The sequence below is a fragment of the Mytilus galloprovincialis genome, chromosome 10 (genome assembly GCF_965363235.1).
Source record: "Mytilus galloprovincialis chromosome 10, xbMytGall1.hap1.1, whole genome shotgun sequence".
Lineage (NCBI taxonomy): Eukaryota > Metazoa > Mollusca > Bivalvia > Mytilida > Mytilidae > Mytilus > Mytilus galloprovincialis.
Genome location: NC_134847.1, coordinates 59,859,545 through 59,875,499, shown reverse-complemented (window position 1 = coordinate 59,875,499; position 15,955 = coordinate 59,859,545). Strand labels below are relative to the sequence as shown.

Sequence of the window (15,955 nt, the reverse complement as noted above, 5' to 3'; positions counted from 1 at the left end):
ATATCAAGAACTAGTGTTTATCCCATGGCATGAATTTTCATATAGCATTTATTTTTCTTATGAAGACGCATTAAATGCGATTTTATTTGACTTGTATCAGCTACCTCACAAAGAATAATCTTTACAAATGTAAAACAAAAACTGATATGATCCCATACCCTAACTATTACATTGGCGTTATTTTTAATCGGATTTTTGTAAGCGCGTGTGTACAGCTAGTGTTAGTCTTGATTGTAAGAGGATGAGTTTGAGAGCTAGTTTACATGCCTTCTTATCAGCACATCGATTTCTTTCCGTGAACCGTAGGGTATTGCTACGACAGGAACTATATGGTTTGTTTTATTTTATATATTTTATTCACATGGTCAAAATTAAGACACGGTTTTAAATTGAAGCTATTGATTGTGATGATAAAGAGAGGCGAAAAATACTAAAGGGACATTTAGTGCCGCTATATAATGTACTTTCAAAAAATATTTGCTTGTTGTTGGATCTTTTTAGACATGTGTGCTCCTTCACTAACAGCAATTTACAGTCATATTTTTAAATTCATTGAAATACCATCTCCCCCTTTTCCTTCTCGATATACGTTCATGGAAACGCAGTATTCAGTCTTTGATTGCTTCTTTACAATTCCATTAGATTTCCCGTAAAAAAAAATATAGTGATGACGTCATTTTGGAAGGAGGCAACGTTCGGAAATTCAAATGTAAAAATAGGTATGTTTTGTCTGTTATTCTGTTTTAAAGAAGAGTACACGTGTATAAGGTATGAACATTAAGCTATCACAGTTTTACGCAGTTATTTAGTAAGTTGTTATTGCCGGGCTTTGTTAAGTTCTATAGCTGTCAGTAACTGCGAGTACTCTCAGGTCTGTACTAAGTAAGTGTCTTTTTGTTGTGGGAATGCGTATGAACACTTGTCTGCGCCCACTCTGTGTTTTTGTTATGTGTTTGTTCAAATAAATATGACATCTTGAAAGACTTTTTTCTGTGCCTTTTTGGTCTCTTGTGGAGAGTTGTCTCATTGGCAATCATACCACATCTTCTTATCTAGTTGTTAAAATGTACTGTAGTCTTTCTTTGTCTACTGTTGAGACGGATAGACATTGAGAAGAGGAAGGCCACAGTAGATCAACAGTCCTATATTTGCTTTGTTCTGCTCTTGTGTAGCTTAGTCTTCTTTTAACTATCATTGTTTAGTTCAGTCAGACGTACCTTGTCTGAGACCGGAATTACACATATGTTACGGATTACCCCTGACTTAATGTTATTTTTCAGTGCAGGTATTTGTTGAACATTCACAAGGCATGCAGCATGTATACTCATTACATGTTTATTGTTTCTTAAATATTTTGAGTAATCCATTTTTTATCTTGACAAATTATTTTCCGTTAAAAAATAGTTTTAATAAAGTTTTTAGATATCACATTTTGTGTTTGTATGTGTGTGTGACTTTGTTTTTTACATCACATATTATATATTGAAAACCCAATCTGATATGTTCGGCATACGTGAAGGGTTTTCTAATTTGCTGTAAACATAATTTTATCGTGTATGTAATAATCTATAATAACACTATTAACATGGTGCTTTGAATTGTGTGTGTGTGTGTGTTTTTTAATTTTTTTTTTACTTAGTGCCGATCTCTATGAACAAATAGCATCTTAAAAATGTGTGTGTTACTCCGTTAGTAATCAGGTTTCTACAGATGCAGTCAAATGTACAAGTCAAAAATTTAGTATTAAAGGTTTTAACATTTTATAATAATTAGTTGAATAATTTGTCCCAAAACCGAAATGACTTTGCAGGTTTTCTTAGAATGGATATCATGACCCTCTCTTGCACCAATTTTACAAAAAGTGTAGGTGGCAAAATGTAGTCCTATATACAGTATACTATTTAGTGTATAGTTGGCGATGACCTGACATTCTTCTTCTATATGACCATGAACAGGAATGTCTATAGAGTTACAGCGTTGTTTAATAAGTATTGGTTGCCTACATTTTTTGCTAATATATGTTTTACATATAAAACTTCATGTTGTACATGAAATATATTTCAAGTATATCAAAATCCTACCCGCAATGACTCCGTAATATTGAAGATATTATTTAAATCTTAGCTTTATATATGAAATATTGAAAGAAATGTATTAATTGTATGCGACGAATATGTATGGCATAACACTGTATATCTTTGTTATCTTTCCTGATATGAGAGCAGCTGGGGTGCTAAATGAAAAAGTACTTAGCTATATACCAATAGATATAAACTGTAATACACCAAATACAGATACTTTATTCAATCTGGTGGATTTTTATTTTATCTATTTCAAGTTTTCTCAGTTCAAACTTGTTTTATTTATATATAAAAAATAGGTTTATTTTATATTCGTAAAAACAAAATATGGAGTCTCTACAAAATTATGGTCTAATAGTAACATTTATCGTCATGGCAATTTACCTGCATGGGTGTCTGTTTACGTTACCATTATAACAAGTCAAATTTTAGTGTTCTGAAGACCAAATGCAGTTTTTTTTTGTTGAAGACCTGTTGGAGACCTTCTGCTGTTGTCTGTTCTATGGTCGGGTTGTTGTCTCTTTGATACATTCCCCATTTCCTTTCTCATTTTTATTTTATATTTTGAACTCCAAAAACATTGCAAAGGCCCTAAAAATCAGTTATTTATATATAACATGTAACAAGACATTTAATCTTGAATTTGTCTTTTCTTTATTATACATGATAATTTGTATAATTTCAGATAAAGTGTAGTGGGATGATAACACCTGTTTCATGTGTTTTTGAACGGAGATATGAGACATGAACATATTTCACTGTATAACGATAAGGCAGCTATATCCTGCTATATATGGTTATCAATGTTGACCTGACGAGATATTGTATGCAGTTCTCCAGTTATGTTTGTAACACCATATCCATAGGTTGTTTAGAATCATTTTAGTAGGTTAAAGTGGTAACGCTATCCCAGGCTTTACAAAGAACATTTGATTCTAGACTCCTCCGCAGTGGTACAGATTACCAGCAAAAAACTTGTGAAATGGATGTGCATGAAGAAACAGATGTTCCGAAAGCTGCACTTATAAAACCTGAAAACGTTTCTAGTGATAGCCATCTAGCGTGTGCATCTCCTGACAACGCCAGCAGTCTTACGATTGACAGCGACGATGAATTTTCCAATGAAAACGAGGACGAAAATTTTGAAGCTTGGCGAGCGACGGAGAGACGGTTATCTACTGCGAACGACAGCGAAGTATATGACTGTGAAGAAGACCTTGGTATTAATATGGAAAACAAAAATACCCAAAGAAAGACTGATACGGATATTCGTATTTTCATAACCTATCTAAGATCGATCAACGAATTCCGGGGACCAGAGTTGGTCCAACCTGTCCATCTCGATAGATACTTGTCAGCATTTTTCTCAGTAGTTAAAAAACACGACGGCAATGAGTACGAACCCGCTAGTTTAAGAGGAATGCTCTGCAGTGTAGAACGATATCTTAAACTGAAGAATTATCCACAATCTGTCACCAGAGATTGTGTTTTCATAGGAACACGAAATGCTTTGAAATACAAACAACAGAAACTAAGGGAACTTGGTAAAGGCAGCAAAAAGCAACCGGAACCTTTCGGTCGGCTTACCTTGGAAAAGGTCAACCATTTGTTTTCTGCACATGAAATGGGTCCATACACTCCGATGTCAGTGATAAATACACTTTGTTTCTTGTTTATTGTTCATTTTAGATTAAGGAAAGCTATAGATCACAAAAATCTTCTATGGGGCGATATCAAGCTTAAGACTAACCAAAACGGAAAGAAGTACATGATTTATGAACCAGTAGATGTCCAAAACTCTATCGCACATAGTAAATACGATCACCATGGAAACAGGTTGTGTATCTGGGAACAACCGGAAATTCCTGAAAGAGACCCAGTTGCAATATACAATCTGTATGAAGAGAAAAGACCCCAGAACATGAAATATGAAAATTCTCCATTTTATCTAGGCATAACTAGTATGCAGCCTATTCCTTTGCAATCATGGTATCGAACATGCGCGATGGGAGTCAATAAATTAAGCGATCTTGTCCGAATGATTCGCGACATAACCGGTCTTCCACGTGCAACTATGAATGCCCCTACAGAGTTCATACTGTCTGAGAGTTACGGAATGGTGTCCAGCTCAAAACAAGATAAAGTTAAATCTAATTCTTCCATGCAGGTCATAGACCCTAAACATTCCAAAATATTTTGCCAGACATTTGACTCGCCGACACTTGTACCGGACAGAGTGAAAACAGAAACAGAAATCGATTTATCTGACAAGGACATGAATGATAGACCGACACTTAGTTCTCGACTTTCCGAAGATAGTTACCAGAATGACGTGAACAGTGAGGGAACTGGTAGAGATATGAATGGTCAACTGTCCGACGAAACTGAGGATTCGGACACTGTTGAAGAAATATACGGTAGGTACTATAAGTTTCGTTAATATTTTTAAATAACATGTTGTCATTTCAACACACTTTTTATGTCAGTTTAAAAATTTATGTCCTTGTAAAACTGGCCTTTGACAATATGTAAAAAAATAATTGTAGCAATTGTGCAGTTATTTATCCTCCCCTACATAATTTTATATTTAGACCATTTTCTACGGAATCAAATACTAATCGATCGTTATCATTTCCTTTGTGCTTTACCTCTATATTTTGAGGTATTTTATACATATTTGATATTCCGAGTTAAATATAAATATACTGGAACAGCAAAATTTTGAAATTAACATACATTTAATGGATCATGTGAACGTTACCTTTTTTCTCATTGAAAGATATCATTCATACAAGATCCCATATAAAGAAAACATTATCTCAACAATTACACTTTAAGATATCGCGGATATCAGGCATGTTTAAAAAATTTGTTTGTCATCTTTCAATTGACTATCCGTACTTTTTATTCGTACTGTTTTTGATAAGTAGCTATCAAAAAAAGTGTGTTTAAAGCTTAACATTCAATAGATATTTTACCCATAAGCTAACTGATTCTATGGTATATCTTCCAAAGTACATAATGCTTTGACAGTAATGATAAAAATATATGTTTAGATAGATTTTTTTAGACTTTCAGACCATATAGTAAAGTATCTGTCAAAATCTTATCCTTTGTATTTCGCACATTTTAGGCACGATCATCTCACACTGAAGAGACGTAAGTTGTCGAATTCAGCATCTGTTTACGTAAATGGTAACGAATAAGTGGTTCTTGGTCTTTTACAATTATACTGCCATAAGCTCCATGTTTAATTTTTTTGATTGTTCGCAGGTACAAGGCTGCTGTCATTGATTGATGCAAAAACAAAAGTCAGAGAATTACTGCAGCGATTGGATGAAAATGACAGAATGGAACTCAAAAAATGGACCAGGACCTTAAATATCAACACATTAGAAGGTATATATATGCATTAATAGTTGCTTACATTATAGTTTAAAGTTTAACATGGCTGAAGTACTCCTCGACTGTGCTTATGAATAGTATGCGTAATACTACAAGAATCGTGTTTCAATAAACCCAGCTGTGCCTCTCTTTAAGCCTACTTGACCTTTCATGTGCCAATCTGTGTTCATGGGATTCTTAAGCAAAATCAAAGAAGCAAGCACTAGCATTTAGTTTCACGTTCTTCTATATAAATATGACTGCTTTCATTATTTTAATTAAATCTTTTCATCGGTTTTGAGAAAGAAAAAAAATCATTTGCTTAATGCTCTGACTTTCATCAGGAAATGACGATGTTGGTCAGTTGAAAAAAAAAACTATTTGGCGATACGCATACTAATAAAATGTGGAGATGTGGTATGATTGCCAATGAGACGACTATCTACCAGAGACCAAATTCCGTTGATATAAGCATACATTCATTAAAAGTAAGAAACATGTCCACCGTTTGCTCAAGTTATTAACTATATACATATACTTGTGTGTGTGTGCATAATACCACCGAAGGTTTTTTTGTTAAAAATTGTTAGGGGATAAATTTCAATTTGCAATGAAAATGTCGCATTTTTTGTAAAACGCACATATTAACATAACGTCTTTTTAAGGGATTTCCATCTTTACAAAAGTGTTTGTTATTGTTTAAAATGTGCGTATTTGACATTCAATATGATATGATTTCTTTTAAGCTTCAGAAACTGAAGAAGCGACCAAATCAGATGTTAAACCAGAGACTGCGACGCCGATCCCATCCTTTCCATCAATTACACTAAATATCAAAATATCTCCCGACGCTTTAACCGGAGGTAATCCACTGTCTGTAGTTGCCGACTTTAAACCCGTGAATGAACCAAGTCAGCCTCTTGAAAGACCTCCAGGTGAAAAACGGAAAGCTGAAACGACAGAAAACGATGGCAAGCGCTTAAAAGACATTGACAGTAGAAATCCGATGAATTTAACTTCGGAAAGTTCAAAACGTGTACTAGACAAAACTTCAAAAACATGTGAGAAATTCAAAAATGTTGGAAGGATGTCCGGTAGCTCAGGCAACACAGCAGTTGTGTTTCCACGATCAGACAAAATAAACTCAGAAACCGTCAGTGTTAAAAGTCAAAACAATCCAAATTGCGAAAGTATTAATGCAAATGGCACCAAAACTGGAAGTACAAAAATAATGCCAAGACACCAAAGCAATTCCGAAAATCTAGGATATATTGTTCCAATATCATATCCATACATTGGTCCAAATTGCTTTTCTCAAGATCCCAGGGTGCTGATGAATGCTGCAAATGTCATCCCACAAATGGCTCATTCGGGTGCAAATACTTCGTTTTCATTTATACAGTCTACATTCGGTAGAAGTGCACCAAAGGCACCGAATCAACAGGATATAGACAATAATAATGAAAGATTTGGTTGACAGTTATATATTGATAAAATTCGTTTACACGACTAAGTGTCAATGGGAGAGATGTACAATGTTCTTGTGTAATTTGAATTACCCAGTTTAGTTTGCTAGTTATTCACCGCTTTCGAACTTGTCGATGGATGATTTTAAAAAATGGCCTTTTCAAGGCGTTTGTTCGAGGCTTTTTATCAGTTTAACTAATTTAAAGTTTCTGCGACGTTCTCTGTTGATGATCATGCATTTGTTGATTTCTTTGTTATGTTTTTATTGATTTGAATTTCTAAATTTTTTCTCAAGATAGTATCTGATTAAAAACAAATCCAGAAACAAATTTTAGATTTTAACGACATGAAACCAAAATAACTCTGAAATAAAAGTTTTGCAACCATGAAAAAACTGATCTGACAAGTTTAAGTTAGTTAGGAAAAGAGAAAAATTTCTGCTAGAATTCATTTATTTGTGAATCACATAGAAAGACAACACAGGAATAAATATTTAAGCAACAATTATTTCTTCATTATCACTATTATCTTTGATAGAGTCGCTGTCCAAAACAGATGCACTGGTTTCTTTTGGGTGGCGGGAACGAATATGTCTTTCCAAATCCCGTCTACGCACGAGAACTTTATTGCAAAATTCACATCTGTACGGGGTATCTCCTTCCGCATGTAGACGCACGTGTTTGTTTAAGTTGCTGGGATCACCAAAAGGACGTAAGCAGACCTTGCACTTTAATGGTTTATAACCAGTATGTGTTCGAAGGTGTATTTTAAGTCCATACTTCCTGGAATAAAATTTGCCACAGAAAATACAAATATGTCCACTTTTACATTTTGTTAAAAGTGATTTGGGTAAAATGTCTAAAGGTTCGCCTTCCATTTCAGAAGGTAAAGGGACAACACTGTTTCTTTTCACGTCTTTGTTTTTACAGCCAGCTTCCGGATCATGGTCTGCTCCATTGGATACTGGTGATGTTGGTATCAAATTATAATAAAGATTTGTACAATGCTGGAAAGGAAAGAAATGTGATTGTGTTGTACTGAATGTTATCGGTTTAGGAGGTGATAATCTTGCGTTATGTTCAAAACATTCACTATGTTGTGACATGCACCTTTGATCTAACCGCGAGTGTGATGACTTCGATGACAAATGTTTCATCCAAGCATTTGTAAAACACTTATCTTCCTTCAGATAACCAGTTGTATGATTTTGTATATTTCGAAAGTACTGTGTGTAGTCTGCGTTTGGTAAGCAAGATCTTGAGCTGCTACAACCTAGTGTTAGAAATGGGTTCCACTGGTGTCCATAAGGGTTCAATGGTTGGATTTCTACTTCCTGTGCTTTACATCTGAACATCATGTGAGCTTTAAGTGGGTTTGGATATCTATATGATAATTGGCACTTGTCACATTGGTATTGCTGATTACCTGCAAAGACAAAATTGTATTTTAAATGGAGAAACAAAATGTAGCTTTTCAGATGGGATTTGGAAATTCTTAAATAGTCGACATATTAGATGGAAACTGACCCGTTCTATATATTTGTTTAGTTTTCCTGATTTATTCATTTGTTTTGGTTTAAACAATATTCTAGTCACTGAATTCTTGTTTTTTTCTAATATTTTTTTGTGGTATGATTGCTTGTTAGGTAATTATCCATGGCATCAGAGTCCAAATGTCATTGATGTAAATTGTAAGTAACAATATATCATCATTTTCTTGAGCTTAAATGAATGTAGCAACGCTGACGAGCTATTTGCTTTCTAATAGGATAAACTGTTTAATACAGTAGTAAAGTCACTGGTTACTCTTGTACTACCAAGGTTCAATACATATTGATATTTGTATGAGAGAAAAAAAAGGATAATAATTTTCGGGAAGTCAATAATGTAAAGAGAGATATACTATGTGGACCATTAAAACCATAAAAGAGAAGTGGAAAAACAAAACGGTCTATGACAAAAAGAAGACGAACAGTCAATAGTCCACAAATCGCTACTGCACACTTTAAATTTTGAGTAGCACCGAAACCAGCAAAAAAACAAATTGGAAAAAGAAAGACAACTCGGGGTTTTCTTACTGTACCGCGACTAACTATGTTATGTGATTTTTATGCCTATTATTCTGTCATTTAGCTTTTGTTTGTGCAGGGGTCCAGGGAGGGGTATCTATATTGTTCCTATCGTATTAGGCGGCTGAATTTAGAACTCGGCATCCAGTAATTGATTGCAACAACACTGATAAAGTGTTAAACTGAAAATAAGGAATATTGATAAATTTGGAAAAATGAAGAAAGAATAAAAGAATTGTCTACCGTACAATGAATCTGACAATTGAGACAATTCGTTTAGGCTATAATCCAGTGTGGTCTATTCACATCTTTAGAAAATATTAGCTACAGCAAAATATTTCTTAAACTTTCAGGAATATGTATCTAAGAAAATCTCGGAGACAGTCTTCCGTGTTATCCCGAACAAGAAACCCATAACGACACACAAATATACTAAAACGGGAGGAAAATGTTAACTAAAGCCTAAAAAGATCTAAATAGATTTTACTTTATTGAGAAAAGTTAGTTCAAATAGTTTTCGCCACCAAATAGTGCACCAATCATTCAAAAATGGTTTTTAAAAAAAAGAAGATAGTATTTTGATATTTTTTGTATTCATACAACCTTGAATGAAATTGTAATGACTGAAATAGTTTAAAGTAATTTCATTGGAACTTCATTGGAACAAATACAACACCGCCACATGCTTTATGTGTCTGTCCTTGGTGATGATTGAGCCTGTCATTCATGGGTTTTCGTTAAGTGATGTCGATCATATTTGTTTTTCGTTTATTGTCCTGTTATAAATAATGCCGTCGTTTTTTGTTTTCATTTGGATTCTTGTCAGGGACTTTTTATAGTTTACTACATGCTCATTGTTAAAGGCCTTATAGTTACCTCTGCGTCATCTGCACTCTCATTAGATATTTGTCGTATTGACAATCATACCCGTGAAATCTTATTTTTTTATACTTGAAACATTGTCACAAGAAGGATTAAATTGAAAAAAAAAACAGAGAACTTTTATTCATACTAAATATTATATCAAGTAAAATATGTAGAAATATTGATTATTTTAATGCCATTTATTTCCCCCTAAAAGTTTTTTGAAATAATATTTATAACAATAATAATAATCGTAATAAGGATATGAATTAGAATAATAATCAAAGTAATGATAATAGTAAAAATAATAATGAAAAAAAAATATTTTTATTTTTTATTTTTGATTGCCGCGTTCAATTTGGGTTTTCATCTCATAAACATGGTTAACCCCGCCGCAATTTTGCGCCTGTCCCAAGTCAGGAGCCTCTGGCCTTTGTTAGTCTTGTATGAGTTTTAATTTCAGTTTTTTGTGTATAATTCGGAGTTTAGTATGACGTTCATTATCACTATACTAGTATACATATTTTTTAAGGGGCCAGCTGAAGGACGCCTACGGGTGCGGGAGTTTCTCGCTACATTGAAGACCCATTGGTGGCCTTCGGCTGTTGTCTGCTCTATGGTCGGGTTGTTGTCGCTTTGACACATTCCCCATTTCCTTTCTTAATTTTATTTCATTGAACCGTTAATATTTTTTGTCAACTTTCAACTGTTTTACATGAAACAAGAACAGTTTTCATTTAAAAATAACAAAAACATATCGACTTGCTTCTTTTAGTTTCATGTAAAATATCTTAATAACGAAATATAAAGTGTTTAAAAATTAATGTATTTTCGAAAATTCTAACTGTTTTGCTGTAACTGAAATAAATAAAAAAAGTAAAGATACAACCCTTCAAAATAAGTTAAAAATAAGTTATATAAATAAATGAATTATTCTGTTATTTAAGAATCTTATATGAATCTTACCGATAATGTTTTGGAGTGACAAAAAAGGAACTCCACTTTCTCTGGCTAATGGTTCGCTGAACCATGCATATAGCTGTTCTCCCATCTTGAGTTTTCTTGTAGTCCGGAGATAGACGGTACCTGTTCGGTCTTTATAGAACTCGATATTCTGCTCGTGTCGGTCTCGTGCAGGCTGGACATATTTTATCCACTGATTGGATGATTCAAAATCAAGAGTTATCCGCCCATCTTTGTGCTTCACCTGTTAAATAAAATCTTTTGATAATTGTTTGACTGGTGATTTAATGTTTTCCTTATAAATATTTAAAATTAGTATTAAATGAGCACGCGACTAATAAAAATTCTTTGACTAAATGATAATCTTGTAACAAATAAAATATTTCAATTTTAAATCCGCTTCTTAATTATTTATTTGCTTATTTAATTGAAAGTCTTTCATTTTTACTTTCAAATACTTCAAAATTATTGACAGAAGACGATTTACAAGTTGAAGCACGGTTTAAAGTTTCTTTTAAAGGCGTAACAGGAGCCAGGATGTTGCCACATTTCTAGTGTTGGCAGACAGATATTTGCTAAAGCGATCATCTTCAAGAGTATCGAGAAATCTAAGCCGATTTGTTTCAATTTTAACAGTATCTTATCCTGAATTTCGCGTAACGAATACAATTGTTTCCATTTATACATTAACTGTTTCTACATTTCGTTAGTTGCAACTAAAACATCTGTCCAAACATTATTTTTTTATTGAAAAAGGTGCAGTAAAACATAGTATTTAACACGCCGAATTTTTGCGCCTATCGCAAGTCAGGAGCCTCTGGCCTTTGTTAGTCTTGTATATTTTTTTAATTTTAGTTCATTTATATATTTGGAGTTAATTGTGACGTCCATTTTCACTGATCTAGTACACAATTTTACTTAGGGAACTGCGGAGGACCACCTCCGGGTGCGGGATTTTCTCGCTGCATTTGAGACCCATTGGTGGCCTTCGGTTGTTATCTGCTCTTTGGTCGGGTTGTTTTCTCTTTGATATATTCCCAATTTCTTTTCTCAATTTTGTGTATCTTTATTTATTTAAGTTAGTAAGCGTTAATTGTATTATATTTTCATTCTTTTCCTTCTTATTTAATTCAGTTTCAATTTCGGTAAAGACCATGACTTTCTTTTATATTTCAAAACATCCCTATAATGGAATTCCTGAAATAGTAAATCATCTTTTAGAAATTTTCAATTCATAATTTAAGTAGACGTCAATGGTTAACAAAGAACTTAACATTTACGAGACCTTTCTTAACCTTGGTCGTTTCCAAGGAAGCACGTGCGCTGTAACAACATTTGAACTCTTTGATTGTAACCTTCAATTAAGGTCCGCATGTAAAGGTAAAAGATTAATTTTAGGACAAAAGTTAATAACATACTTGTCATATTTTCAACGATGAGTTTGTTATCTCGTTAAGTACGGAACATGACAAATTGGAAAATACAGCAAATAATTTGACGTTTCTTGTGTAAATAATTGCAATAAGTGGGCAGATAAATTTCGCGTTTAAGTGTCGTGCAGATCATGATAATAGCAATTTACATTACAAATTGATCCAGCAACAGCTACTACAAAAAACTTGAGAGAAAGTGTGTCCACAAAATTTAAAAGCAGCGAACATAAATAGGTAATAGAGGTGAATACAACAGACGTTCAGGTATAAACATAACAACCACTTAACTCGGAAACGCTCTAATCAGTGATGTCATTTTAACCGTTAGGTGTACTCGACTAAGTAAACTACATTCGACCTTATTTACCATAGAACACAATTAGTCCAGAAGCATTTATGCATTGGTTGGAGCAAAATCCTATGGTTGTTTGTAAAGAAAATGCCAAAGGCTAGAGGCACACTTCTAATTTATGTCGTGATTTTATTTTTTTATAGAGCATTTGAGCATAATGATTTAAAGGCACTTGGGGCATGGGACAGACTGTAGACTCTACTACTTCGATTTCGAAAAAAAAGATAGATAAATGAAAAATAAGATAGCTGTGATAAAAGTCATATAATACAATCCAATAACCATGTTACAATTAGCTGAAATACGGGAAAAGCGAAACAAGTTCTAAACAAAATAACAGACACCAAAGGTTTACTCTGACATGTGTTGAAAAGACCACAAAATAAAAACGAGAATTTGACAAATATAATGGCGAGATTGGAGTAGAACATAATGGACAGTGCTTTTTTTTTACTTTAACTATAATGGAATGTATATATCCCTCCAGGTTACTATGAGTCCTTTCCCGATTTTGGCTTTACTTTTTGGTGCTATGGTTTTGTCGAATCTAAAATAAGTTTGTGTATATAAGGAGGTTTTGTATGGGAACTAGTGAGATAAATATCCACAAAAGAAAAGGTACAATGAACATGTTCTTCTTTTAGACATTATCATGTGAAGGTCTCGGTATAGTCCTATAATATTAAACCTGCAGAGTCTTATATTATAGGACAAGGTCTCGGTACTGACTGACATGAACAGACGGATATTAGTTTGTTGAAATATGATGTAAATCATTTTTAATAATTAAGGAATCGTATATATACTAGTATCCCTCAATCATAGCTCTATTTTCGTGCCCGAGTTTTGCTTCACTGATTTGTTACTTTTTTTGTTTTATCAGCTCATCAACGAAACATCTTAAAGAAGTTTTGTACGATTTTTATTAAAGTAAAATGATGTTTGGGACAACTTTCCACAAAAGACCAAAGAACAAGGATCCTAACAACCAAAGGGCACCGTACGACCTTCAACAATGATCAATATTCGTCCGTACAGTAAAATTGATAAAATACTTTTTATTATCAAATGTACCTGTTATTGTGGTGTATGAATATATACATCAACTGCAGACTTTATAATTATAAAGAGAAACTCTAGTTTTCCATACTGGTAAGAGTGTTACAGTATTTTATTATATGTCTACACAATTTGCAGCCTATACTAGTATATATATATATATACATATATATGTGTGTAGGACACAAATCTAGTATATGGTGGAGTCGATTTCACAAAAAAAAACTTAAGACTAAGATTAGTCTTAAGATATGAACAAATCAGTATACTTACGATCAATATTAGTCGTAAGTTGTTTTGTGAAATCGACTCCTAGATCTATATTGCAAATTTCTGCAAATTCCACATCTATGGTAAATAGTATGTTACAAACACCAAACAAGTCACATATTTTCGTGTGTGAAAATAAAAGATTCGATTACCATAATTTAAGTATCATAAAGATTGATAGATATGTTATGACAGATTTAGGCATGTAGCAATTTCAGTTTTTAAAAAAACACTAAGAAACAACATTCTCTTTAAACAAATGTTCATCCTATAAATTTTAAAAGCCGGCGACACGGATATTTTTAGCTGAGGTTATATCAAGTGTTAATTAATACCTAAATAGGTTCTCTTAGTGTATTTCAGAATAAAACCTATTTTTCTTGTGTCTATATTTTGCATATATTTATAATTAAAATTATGTTTTAACGAAAATAAAACGGATGTACTCCACATCAACTACTAAACCCAAGCGACTGATATGTATATATTTTTTTTATATTCAAGCAATCTCTTCTTCGATTAAGTTTACATTATTTTCAAAAAAAACCGTCAGTAGTCGTAAATTTGAATGTAATTACTAGTATATCACATCCTTTTGTACAAAGTATAAAAACTCGGACACGAATTATCTTTTTTTGTATGCACGTACTAATTATTCGTTTTGCAGGAATTCGACTGTTTTCCCTTTTAGCGTGAATTCGACTGTTTCCCCTTTTAGCGTGAATTCGACTGTTTCCCCTTTTAGCGTGAATTCGACTGTTTCCCCTTTTAGCGTGAATTCGACTGTTTCCCCTTATAGTGTGAATTCGAATGTGTTCACGTCTTGTAAAGTTCTATAAAAGAGTATAGGCACATTTCATCGTCACAAGACTTTCAACCTATCCGAAATTCTGCCTTTATTTAATATAAAAATTAAGAGTCTAAATAAGGCAATAAGCTTTATTAAAGCAAAATCGAATTTTATAAAACTTTTCATTTTAAAAAAGAAAATCTTAGTTTAAACAGTATGTATTAATGAAAATTACACGAATAAAGTATGACAATGTTACATGAAGTTCAAAATATGGGATTAGGAAACAAGTTTGGAAAAGCTTATATAAATCCGTCTCCCAGAAAATCTTATTCTTAAAAAGCAATGTTGAATACTTTTTGATATAGTATGCATCTATACGTGATACTTTTTCGTTTATTAATTCTATAAATTAATATTAATAATAAAAAAAAATACATGTTTTATTCATTTCGATACTATTTCAGCTTAATTTTACATACCTCTATGATATAATCTATATTTGGTTCGTCGAGAGAATTTTGTCCCAATTTGAACTCCCCGGGATGTGGACCAGCAATACAGTTTTCCGGAATATCAGTTGCGGCGATAACCCCTGTATTATAATCACTGGGGTTCCCGTTCGAATGTTTTGGACTAGTACTACCAAGCATTATGAGCAAATTAGGAAATAATCGAGGAAGCTGCTTTATATAGGCGTATTTTCTTATTTTATTGATGTATTTGAAAAGTGGGAACTAAAACAGCTGTGAAAGCGTTTTTGTGTTTCCATGACAATTGAAAGTTTTCTACCACAATTCAAGCTGCGACATTCCATAGAAAGTAGCTGTACGCGCGTGCGTACTGATATTGGAAACGTATCACTGGCCGATAAGAAGCATGTATGCTAATAATTACAAACATAATTAATCTTATACTTTATATTTTTATTATCATGAATTTTTAGATTTCCTTTAGTTGATTCTTTGTTGTTTTTTTTTGTTTTTTTTTATTCAAATTTCATTTCAAAGTTTTTTCGATTTTTTTTTTTTTTATATATAAAAAGGAATTATAACTTTTGTAAATATTATGATAAATGTGTCTATAGAATATTTTGCCGCATTAATCTATTTCATCTGAAAATCAAACAATTTGGTGACAAATCAAAAATCTGAACAAACAAATAGTTTTATTGTTATCCGCTACTAGACTTAACTGAAACAATTTGTATATTTCTTGACACTA

General features: G+C 32.9%; 2 protein-coding genes across 2 annotated transcripts; one reads left to right on the top strand and one right to left on the bottom strand.

The window, feature by feature from the left end:
- Positions 1-664: 664 nt before the first annotated feature.
- LOC143048002 (uncharacterized) lies at positions 665-7,436 on the top strand. The gene is made up of 4 exons (XM_076221416.1): positions 665-719; positions 2,767-4,498; positions 5,355-5,480; positions 6,212-7,436. The coding sequence occupies exons 2-4, from the start codon at positions 3,064-3,066 to the stop codon at positions 6,940-6,942; spliced, it is 2,292 nt and encodes a 763-aa protein (XP_076077531.1). The 5' UTR covers positions 665-719; positions 2,767-3,063; the 3' UTR covers positions 6,943-7,436.
- On the bottom strand, positions 6,996-15,401 carry LOC143048003 (uncharacterized). The gene is made up of 3 exons (XM_076221417.1): positions 15,214-15,401; positions 10,831-11,071; positions 6,996-8,357 (listed from the first exon to the last, which is right to left on the bottom strand). The coding sequence occupies exons 1-3, from the start codon at positions 15,382-15,384 to the stop codon at positions 7,426-7,428; spliced, it is 1,344 nt and encodes a 447-aa protein (XP_076077532.1). The 5' UTR covers positions 15,385-15,401; the 3' UTR covers positions 6,996-7,425.
- Between the last annotated feature and the right edge of the window lie 554 nt (positions 15,402-15,955).

Bases quoted from the DNA above. Each gene is read 5' to 3' on its own strand.
- LOC143048002 (XM_076221416.1), top strand. From the start codon at position 3,064: ATGGATGTGCATGAAGAAACAGATGTTCCGAAAGCTGCACTTATAAAA. The intron at 4,499-5,354 runs GTAGGTACTATA...GATTGTTCGCAG, and splicing joins CACTGTTGAAGAAATATACG to GTACAAGGCTGCTGTCATTG. The intron at 5,481-6,211 runs GTATATATATGC...ATTTCTTTTAAG, and splicing joins AAATATCAACACATTAGAAG to CTTCAGAAACTGAAGAAGCG.
- LOC143048003 (XM_076221417.1), bottom strand. From the start codon at position 15,384: ATGCTTGGTAGTACTAGTCCAAAACATTCGAACGGGAACCCCAGTGAT. The intron at 11,072-15,213 runs GTATGTAAAATT...TTTATTTAACAG, and splicing joins ATATAGATTATATCATAGAG to GTGAAGCACAAAGATGGGCG. The intron at 8,358-10,830 runs GTAAGATTCATA...TTGTCTTTGCAG, and splicing joins GTCACTCCAAAACATTATCG to GTAATCAGCAATACCAATGT.